Consider the following 11,275-nt stretch of genomic DNA (forward strand, 5'->3'; position numbering starts at 1 on the left):
TTATGAGGAGATAAGTATTGAAATTTTACACTATAATCTTGGTATATCAAGATATCCATTTAAAATTAAAATATATTAAGATTTAAATGAACAATTTTTTATTAGTTCTAAACTCTTATTGTGTATTAGGATGATGTAGAAGACCGATTAATTGGGTAGCAAGAAATGGCAATACCTTCAACCCAAAACTTTTGTTTTAGACTAGCACCACTCAACATACTCCTAGCCTTCTCCATCAATGTCCTAGTCATTATTTCTACAACTCCATTCTGTTGTGAAGAATAAAGAGTTTGTTCTATCTATAAATGCCACAATCTTTATAGAATATACCAAAATTGTTAGAAGAAAATTCACCACCATTATCAATCCTCAAACATTTTATTTTATTTCCAGGCTACAACTCAACCATTACTTTAAACTCTTTAAAAAGATTGAAAACTTCATATTTAGTCTTTAGAAAATATACCCATGTCTTTTTGCTACAATCATCAATAAATGATACATAATATGTGGATTTTCCAATGGACGGAACATCTACATGGCCAAGCATATTAGACTGAATGAAATCCTACACACCACAAGATTTGTGATCTAAATCAAGTAAAACATAATGCAATTTTATTTTCAATAAATGCAATGCTCATATAAATCAATATTAAGATTACAATCAATTAAATTTAATAAGGTTTTTACTCTTCAAGGTCTTTAGACCCTTTTCTCCAATGTGTTCAAGTCTCTAGCGCAATAACATAGCCTTCTTTATAGGCAACTTTGATCCAAAATCAAGAGCACCCTTAGCTACCCAAAATCCATGGCCATATGTTGAAGGTGAAACCATCACCTCTTCCAATGAAGTATCCACAAATTTGCTTTTCACAAAAGTACTCTTAGACACAATAGTGTATGCATCTAGCTTATACAATGTGTAAAATTTGACACCTCTAGCAATCACCATAGCACCTCTCACCATTTTGCATCTTGCATCAAAAAAGATTACCTACACATGCACATCTATTAGTTTTTCTCACAAATAAATTTATTTGTGCTAGCTGGGTATGTGCAAGATCATGATGAGCCAAAAAGTGACAATGGGGAAAAAAATGTGTTTTAAATTTTGCCAAACATGCCAAAATCTGCTTTGACTTTTTGTATAAGTTAGCCAAAATTTGAATTTGGCTTGGTAGTACCAAATGAAAATGGATATCTGTTAATATGGGATATAACAAATATCCATTTTGTGACATCATTATTGTGATGTCATGTTTTCCAAAGCGGATATCCATTTTGCTCAACATAAAACATACTTTAGTAAAATGGGCATAACTTTTGTGTTTCTTATCAAAATCTCGATCTTTTACAGGCTTTGGAAAGGTAATTCAAAGACCTATAAAATGTATAAGCTAATTTTATTATATTATAGACTAAAAATTAGTTATAATCATTTGAATTTAATCCTTCATTTTTAAAACTTTAAATACTCACAAATTTTGCATACAAAGTCTCTTTTTTTCCTAGCGCCTTCGTTATCTATCACTTGTCTATCTATACTTCTATAAATATATTTAATCTATCTCTTCCTTATCTACTTATCTCACTCCTTTTCTCATCCCATCTAGATATTTCCCAAGTTACATATATCTCCCTCTTTCTATTCCTATCTCTCCCTCTCCTATTCTATCCTTCTCACTCCTTATTTCTATATCTCTCTAGTAATCTCTCTTCTCTCTAGTTATCTCCACCCTCTACCTTATCCAACCTATACCTACTTATTACTTGTCTCTATCATCTCCTTTCTCTCCCTATCTTGTCCCCTCTACCTCTATCTCCCTATAGATCTATCTTCAAGTATATTTATATATCATTATCTCCAACTCTCACTTATTCACTCCATCTCTCCCTCCATTTTTCCTACTCTCTCTATCACTTTCTATCCATATCTATCTCTACCTCCATCTTCACATATCTATCTCTTTCTGTATCTATCTCTCTTTCTATATGTCCCTCTATTTTATATCTCTTCCTCTACACATGATTAATCTACCTCTCCCTCTCTTCCTCTATCACCCTTTCTATATATATATTCCTTTATCTCTTTATTTACTCCCTCTCTCTATATCTCTGGCTCTCTCCCTCCATCCTTCTCTATAACCCCTATATATATCTCTCTATATCTCCCTCTTTCTCTCTCCCTCTCTATCCATCCCTATCTATAATCTCTATTTCTCTCTTTATCACTCTCTCGCACTATAGATACGTCTCTCTATCTATCCATATTCCTCTTCCTTTGTATCTCTCTATCTCTTCCTTTTTGTATCTCACTCTATGTACCCCTCTCTATCCATTTTTATCTATCTCTCTATATATTTACCTTTGTCTTTACCTCTCTCTTTCTCTAATCTAAATTCATCTCCCGCTCCCTTTATCATCATTTTTATCTCTATCTTCCTTGAGCTCATTTTCAATCTCTATATATGTCTCCCTCTTTCTATCCATCCTTGTCCTTCAATATTTATCCCTCTCTCTTCATAGTCCTTAATATCTGTATCTCTATTTATGTCTCCATCTCTTTTATAGGTATGTCTAGATCTCTCTCTATTTCTCCTTCTATCTCTCCCTCTCTTTATCTCTTCATCTCTCTTCACCCTTATATCTCTCCTTATTTGTATTTTTATCTTTATACATCTCTATCTATCCTTCTCTATATAATTATCTCTTTAGCCTCTCTTTATTTTTATCTCCCCCTCTATCTCCATCTCCCTCTCTATCTCTATTTTCTATATAGAGATCTCTCTCCCTATTGGTAATCGATCTTGATTATCTTTCTAATTCCTATGTTTTTGTGTTAGCTATATTTGGACCTTATTTCTTGATGAGGTGTGTGGAGTATCGTTCCCCTATGAATTTTGTTGCTAGGGAGGGAGGGGGAGAGGGGGAGAGAGATGTGTGAGAGAGAGAGAGATACTGTGAGAGGGAGATATAGGGAGAGAAGTGGAGAGGGAGATAGGGAGAGACAAAGAGATAGAAGATAATTAAGAGGAGGGGGTAGGGGGAAGAGGGAAGTATCAACAAAGGGAGAGGCAAAGAGAGGTTAGAGAAAGAGAAGGTTATTTGGTGAAAGAGAGAATGAGTGAGAGAGAGAGATATTTTTTAGGGATGATTAGGAGAAAGGAGGAGAGGGGAGAGGGGAAAGTATCTACAAAGGGAGAGAAGGAGAGATGGGGAGAGAGGTTAAGAGAGAGACAAAGAGTAATTAGAGGGAGAGAGAGAGGGGATAGAGGTGTAAGAGAGAGAGGGTAATTAGGGGGAAAGAGAGTGAGAGAGAGAGAGAGAGTAATTAGAGGGAGGGGTAGAGCGTGGTGAGGAAAGTATCAATAAAGGGGGAGGAGGAGAGATTATAGAGAGAGAAAGAGTAATTAGGGGGAGGAGAGAGAGAGAGAGAGAGAGATTTGGATAAATTAGGGGGTAGGAGGAGACGAGGAGAGGGACAAGTATCAATAGAGGGAGAGGAGAGATGGGGAGATAAGTGAAGAGAGAGATAGATAGGGTAATTATGGGGAGGGGGAGAGGAGGGAGAGGGGGGAGAGGTGGGAGAAGGAAGTATCAAGAGAGAGAGAGGGGGGTAATTAAGGGGGAGGGGGAGAGGGGAAGAATGGGAGAAGGAAGTATCAACAAAGGGATCGAGGGGGAGAGAGTTGTGAGACAAAGGGTAATTGGGGGGAAGAGAGAATGAGAGAGAGTTTGGGTAAAGTTAGAGGGGGAGATAGGTGTGAAAGAGAGATGGTGATTGGGGAAGAGATAATTAAAGAGAGAGTTGGGGGTAATTAGGGGGTAGGAAGAGAGGGGGGAGGGGAAAGTGTCAACAAAGGGAGAGAGGGAGAGAGGTCTAGAGAGAAGGTAATTATGACGAGGGAGAGAGAGGGGAGAGGGAAGTATCAACAAAGGGAGAGGGAGAGAGGGGGGAGTATCAACAAAGGAAGAGAGGGGAGAGATGGGGAGAGAGTCTCCTAATTACCCTCTATCTATCTCTTTGTTGATACTTCCATCTTCCCCTCCCCCTCCTAATTATCCTCTCTCTGTCTCTCTCTTCACTTCTCTCCACATATCTCACTCTCTCCTTTTGTTGATACTTACCCCTCTCTCTTCTTATCTACTAATTACGCCCAACTCTCCCTCTTATTATTTCTTCCCTTCAATTACCCTCTCTCTCTCATCTCTCTCCTCCTATGCCTTTATAGATACTTCCCTCTCCCCCACCCCTACTTACTCTCTCTATCTCTCTCTTCACCTCTCTCGCCATCTCTCTTCTCTCTTTGTTGATACTTTCCCCTCTCCCACTCTCCTCCTACCCCCTAATTATCCCCAACTCTCCCTCTCACTCCTCACTCTCTCTATTGGAATCAATAAACACTAAGAGGGGGGGTGAATCAGTTTTTTGCAATTTATAAACTTATTAATCTGATTCTTAAACCACCAGATGAATAAGAAAGAAAGTAAGGTGCAGAAACATAAAGCACTCAACCACACAACCATAACACCAATATTTTTTATGTGTAAACTTGGAAAGGGAAAAACCACATTGGGATTTGAACCCACGATATTATTATACAATGGCCAAAAGTATGATAATATTACATGAAGGGAATTGCACTTGCATTCAGGCACACTACCTAGAGCTCACTGTTGAAATACATAAAAGGGAAACAACCCCGAAGGACTCACTATACTAAAAATGAGATATAGGAGTAATTACAATGTTTGAACTGGAATATAGCATCTACTAATGCCAAAATTTAGTTCTGGTTAAGCACAATTTAACCGTCAAATGTTGCTTTTCCTTTCTACCCTGTTTTGCTGCACAATCATCTACTAGAGCACCAATTTTGCATTCAGATGCTCATCCGCACACCACACATTCACATTCGCATATATGATACCTAAAATGATCATCTGGATCAACATTGTATATCCGTACAACCTAATAAGATCTCAAACATGTCAGCTTCACAAAAAACGCATAACATGCAACATGAAATGTGTATCACAAAGTCAGTTCAATTCATCAACAAATCCATATGCAGACCTAAACAAAATGATAACAAGCTTCATATGAGTCGGCCCAATCACCTTGAACATGAAACCAATCACTTAAATCAACCCAACAATTTTGCATCACATGTTACACCAAAATAACTTTGTTCTAACTGAATTACCAAATACCGGACCTTCAATCTTGCTCATGAATCAACACCGGATACTGGGATCACAAAATAAGCTCCCTCGAACTTTGAATCATATGCCTTGATCACCGCAACCAAAATTATATCACTAATTATAAGATTAGCACAATGATCTCATTCTCTAGCGGTTACTGTGTTCCACCTTCCAAACTTATGCCTTATGAACAATATGACTTCTGGTAAACCAAATCTATATACATCATATATGATTTATGAACTGGATTGCCATCAATGACAACTCCTAAGCATCAATCATACATCGATCTTCACTGAAATAGTGTCTCTTGCCAACAATCTCCCCCTTTTGCATTGATGGCAACACTATGAAAAATGAATTGTACACTCAAAGCTACAAAACCAAGAATCTACAAGCTCCCCTTGAGAATTTACACCATTTTTTCACTTTGCTCTCTTCCCCTTTGACAACAATGCCAGAGATAGGAATCCACCAAAACTTATATACAAAGATATTTACAGTTGCTCACAAGAATTTGAAAATATCAGCAAAAATTGTCCTAAGGGATAGCAAATGGTTATCCCATGCTTTCTTCAAACTCTCCAAAATGTTAATCATTCCATTGAAAAGGTAAGTGTGCATCTCAGCTCCATTTCTGTCTATTGAAACAAGCCTATCCAGAGTATCCTTAGCATCTTTCATGCAACTAATTAAAGAATCTATCCAGGGAGTGATCAGATTCCTCACTTCTCCTACTCTACCCAAAATTTTGTCATTTTCCTGGTTTAGACTCTTAATCTTAAACTGCTAGTTGGGATTGATTGAGGACCATATGACTAAGGTATGCTAGCAAGCTAGCCTTCACATTCTCTTATTTTCTTATCAATGTCTATAGTGAACTTAGGCAAAATTAGACATGATTTGTATATATTACCACCTTCATCAAGTGCATCTTGAATACCCTTCATAGTAGTTACCAAATTGACTCTATCATCCTCAATCATCTTCAAAAATGTTTTCAATCACATAGCATTGAATTGATTCAAAATTATAGTATTTTTTACCTTCTCTAAAGACTCAAAATGAGATCCTACAACATTTAGCATACTCTTAATTACCAGAGGGATCAAATGTGTCTGGTTTGAAAGATGGCAAAATTTTATCCAAGACATCTCGTGCCAATATTATCAACTCTTTGTCTACTGAATGGGACTTAAGTAAGTCCTCGCTGGTTTTAACTTGGGTGAGAGTTGCTAACTTTAGTGCTTGAATCAGAGATAAAGAGCTCAGATCAATAGGCCCTTGACCAAAATCATCTGAGTCAGTAGCAATCTGTTTACCTTTATCTATTACAGTGTCTCTTGCCACTGTTGTTGGAGCCTGATCTGACTTCTCTTCTCCTTTCTCCTCTCCTTCTACACTAGCATCATGACCATCATCTTCACCCTTATCTACATCAATTGTCTCCTCAGTTGCTTTTTCTAAAACAACCTTAATCACCGGAGGATCCTGCTCAGCTTCATCGGAGATATCATTAGCAGCATCAACATCATCAATTGTGGTTTGATCATTTGATTTCCCTTTTGCAATGGCCTTCTTAGATGATTGATCCTTTTTCTTGTCAGGAGAAGCTTCATGCACTTCTAGAACAAATGTGTCATGTGATTGATCTTCTGAATGAGTGTCATCATGTGTCGGGTTCACATCAATTCTTTGATCTATCAAAAATTGTATTTGTCTCTTTAGTGACTTCATCTATTTTGTCAAGCATAAGCTTATTAACTCACTTCTTACTTCGAAATATTTCCTTTGCAAGATTTAATAGTCTTACCACTTTAGTTTTAGAAATAACAAAGGATAGATTTACTAATACATACTCCGTTATCCTTTCATCCTCTAGACTTGTTGTATGCCTCCTTGCATCCAAAATGGCATATAGGCTTGTGGGGATCATGGATGATAGTTATATTAATGCCTTACTATAAATATCCATGTACTGAACAACTACTTTCTCTATAGCTCTTTGGTCTTTATCATCAAAAAATTTCATAGTATACAAGCACATATTTCCATCCTTTAGTACTTCATCAATTACTTGTTTCAGAGTCATTGGGGGCACAACTTCATATGTACGTTCTACTTTGTCAGATTTGAGAGTTTCATCCAATTTTGACTTCTGCTTCTTGCCCACTCTGGCTCTTTTGGATGACTCAGTTTCAGCTCTTGGCTTCTTTGACAACTGGGCTCCACTGAATTGTGGCTTCTTCACTACTCTAACATAAGTAGATGTCTTCTTTACTTCTTTGATCTCTTCATCGGATTGGGTTTCTTCCTCTACAGCTACATATTTTCTTGTTGGTTTCTCTTTATTTCTCTTCTTTGCTCCACTGGTTGATGTTGTTTGTGGCTTGGGTGGAGGAACAAACTTTTGCACACCGGAGGTAGGCACAGATTGGGATTGCCTCGTCTTTGACTGCTTCGGAGGAGTGGAAACCGATTTTGATTTCTTAGGCTTGGCCATGTCTTCCTCCTTTAGTATGTTTTTCTCTCTATCCCTTTGCACAACCTCCTTTGATAATGCCATTTTCTCTGCAAGTTCCTTGACTTCTTTCTTTACTTTCCTCTTCCTTGTCGGTTCAGTAAACTTCTTTTGCAAATCAAGATCCTTCTCTTTGTATGTACCGAACCTTTCTTCTTTCTCATCTACCAACTGACTCAACAAGTGTTGAGCGAATGCATCAAGTGTATTTGCATCCACCTCATACCCCATGGGCATGATCCAAATGATTCTAGGCTCAACTGCCTCCATACGACATTGATCCTTGTCGACCATGGAGAAAATTGTTTTCTCATATTTCTCAAAAATCTCTTTTGGGATCCTCTCTCTACTTTGCATCGATGATTGAAATGATTTGAAATTCCCCCACAAAGCATATTTCTATGCCACAATATCACCCAAAACCTGCAAACCTTCCTTGATCTGAACTGCCACCAGTTTATCATAAGCCCATTGAACCTTTCCAATATTGGGGATTTCATTCAAGAAATACATTGCCAAATAAACAATCAGGGAACTAAATTTCAAAATGTGTTTCTTATCTTTCTTTATCTTCTTCAGGTTGTTTAATATCTCACTAAGAAGCACTCCACAAAGATCACACTTCTTGTCTTCCTTAAGCATTTGATAAGCGGCAAATATGGCAGTACAAGATACTGAGTTTTGTCTGCTAGACTAATATACCTTGTATCCAGTTACCATTGAAGAAAATATCACATCATGCTCAATTATATCTCTAATTTTCATCGACCGGTTGTCATATTGGGATCCGGTAACAGTTGTTATTGTTGTATTATGAACTTTTCTCAAACCAGGGATCTCACTGGTTGCATTCAAGCAGGTAACTGCTTGAATGGCTTGCCTTGTGATTTTGTGAGGTTTGTCCAGCCATACAAACTCATCATGGATTTGGCTTAGGATGTATCTCACCCATTCGAGCTCATCAAACACTAGGAAATGAACAAATTGGATAAAACCCTTGTCCTGCAATGACTTGAATTCGGGCTTCAAATTTCCCATTCCATCCATCATATGCTTGGTGTAAAGTGATATCATGTCTGCATTTCCAAGCTCTTTGATGTTATAGTGGATGTATGTCCTAATCTTTTCATTGTGTAGCACACCATACGGGACAGAGGAAAATGCACCTTCCAAATCATCTTCAACAAATTTGAATGGATGTCGCTTGAATACGGGTCTCACTCTCTCAGCAATCTCAAATACCAAGGGAATCACAACACTAGATGTAGATGCCATTTCAAAATTAAGTTATGAAAAGATAGCTCGCAAATAGATAAATACCTTTTCAATCTCAACCCGATGTTAGGAATCCCTGATTGATCGCTACAAACTCGATTTTCACTGCTCAATTTTGTTCGCCTTGTTCTTCTTCTCTTTCTCATCACTCATAATGTGAAGAATGAATGATTGAAATACCTTTTTATCCACCAAAAACCTAACTTTAAGTTGTAATAAATGCACAACCGTAAAAGCTTTCTGGATACCCTTCATCTTCAAAAATTCATCATCGGGATACTTAGATAGGCATGAAATCTTCCAGATATCATATGCACAACTAATCTCTATCATCTGTAACCATCCTTGATCAGTTACAAATTTCCGAAAAGGGGATTCCAAAGATCTGCATGAAAAGCTTCCCCCCTAAGGTTTAATGCCTTAGATTCTGGATGAGATTCTAGCATCAGAATTAGGTGTGGAGTCATTCTGAACATTTGAATCTTCCATCTTAACCCACATCTTCTTATGTTGATCTCTGATCTCTTCCACAATAGCTTTTCCCTTTTCATCTGGTTTGTTCTTGTTTGTCAGAGCATTCTTGCTTACATTCTTTATTTTGCATTATTTTGCAGTGTGACCAGATTTGTTGCATGCATAGCAAACAACATTTCTCTGCATAGGCCTAAATTTCATTTGTTTTGGTCTCATCCTACATTGGTAAGCAATGTGTCCAAACATTCTACAAGCATAACATCTCTTATTCTAAAAATTATTCATCACTGTTCTGCACATGTTTGACTTATGACCAAAGTTGTTACATATGAAACATTGACCGGTAAAGGTAGAACCATTATTCATCACATTATTCATCATCTCATTATTCATCTTATTTATGCATCGACTCGCCATATGACCGATTTTTCCACAAAAAAATATTTACCATTGAATTTATAGGCTTTAGGTTGTCTTACCGGAGGTTTCTTGATCTTCTTTTGATTGCTTTGACCAAAACCGGAGGATTCTCCTTTCTCATATCCAAGTCCTCGCATGTCTTTCCCATGTCTCTGACTTTCCAACATCTCATCTAACCAGGTTGAGATAGCTTTGAATTTATCCTTATACTCATTAGCAGTAGAAAGCTCATCTCTCAAAATTATGATATGCCTTTCAAGTTCTTGTCCATCATTCTTGCATTGCACCAATTCAAGCTTCAACTGATCATTCTCATAGTTCAACCTGCAACATTCATCAGATCTATCCTTCAATGATTGAGTTAGGTTTTCTTCATTCTTCTTCTGGTTTTCAATCTCCTTTGTCAGCTTCATCACAATGGCTTGTATCTCATTCTTCAGGATTGCATTCTCTCTAGCAAGCTTCTCACATTCATCTATCTTGTCTTGTAAGGCTTGATTGTCAATGTTTTTCTCTTCTTTCTCCTTGATTTTATCCATCAGTTCCTTTCTCTTCTCTCTTGATGTGTTGACTTGTTCCTTCAGAGATTCAATGAAATTTTCAACTGCTTTCAGACTTCTCCTCAGGCTACTCTTCTCTTTCATAGTTGCATCAAGATCTTCAAGTGCTACAGTAATATGCTTCTGCAAACCAGAGTCCATTGATTCAATCTTTCGGATCTTCCTCAAGTTGTTAGGCTTCTTCTGAGGAACTAAGCTCTGATACCAATTGTTGGAATCAATGAACACTGAGAGGGGGGGTGAATCAATTTTTTTTAATATATACTTATTAATCTGATTCTCAAACCGCCAGATGCATAAGAAAGAAAGTAAGGTGCAGAAACATAAAGAAATCAACCACACAACCATAACACCAAGATTTTTTACATGGAAACCCAAAAAGGGAAAAACCACAGTGGGATTTGAACCTACAATATTATTAAGTATGGTCAGAAGTATGATAATATTACATGAGGGTAATGCACTTACATTCAGGAACACTTCCTAAAGATCACTGCTCAAATACATAAAAGGGAAACAACCCTAGAGGACTCACTATCCTACAAAGGAGATACAAAAACTTAATTACAATGTTTGAACTAGAATATAGCATCTAATAATGCCAAAAATCAGTTCCAGTTAAGCACAATTTAACTGCCAAATGTTGCTCTGCCTTTCTGCCCTGTTTGTTGTACAGTTATCTACCGGAGCACCAATTCTGCATTCATATGCTCATTTGCACACCACACATTCACATTTGCATATATGATACCTAAAATGATCATCTGTATCGACATTATATATCTGCAAAACCTAATAAGATCTCAAACATGTT

The 11,275-nt window shown here is 37.2% G+C and overlaps 1 protein-coding gene across 1 annotated transcript; it reads right to left on the reverse strand.

The window, feature by feature from the left end:
* Positions 1 to 6,303: 6,303 nt before the first annotated feature.
* On the reverse strand, positions 6,304 to 7,963 carry LOC131874100 (uncharacterized). Its single transcript, XM_059217342.1, has 2 exons — positions 7,169 to 7,963; positions 6,304 to 6,948 (listed from the first exon to the last, which is right to left on the reverse strand). The coding sequence occupies exons 1-2, from the start codon at positions 7,961 to 7,963 to the stop codon at positions 6,304 to 6,306; spliced, it is 1,440 nt and encodes a 479-aa protein (XP_059073325.1).
* Between the last annotated feature and the right edge of the window lie 3,312 nt (positions 7,964 to 11,275).

This window comes from Cryptomeria japonica, chromosome 3 (assembly GCF_030272615.1).
Source record: "Cryptomeria japonica chromosome 3, Sugi_1.0, whole genome shotgun sequence".
Classification (NCBI taxonomy): domain Eukaryota; kingdom Viridiplantae; phylum Streptophyta; class Pinopsida; order Cupressales; family Cupressaceae; genus Cryptomeria; species Cryptomeria japonica.

What these genes read in the sequence shown, in the direction of transcription:
- LOC131874100 (XM_059217342.1), bottom strand. Translation starts at nt 7,963, where the DNA reads ATGGGGTATGAGGTGGATGCAAATACACTTGATGCATTCGCTCAACAC. An exon ending in ACATGGATATTTATAGTAAG is followed by an intron (nt 6,949 to 7,168) that starts GCATTAATATAA and finishes TTGACAAAATAG; the next exon opens with ATGAAGTCACTAAAGAGACA.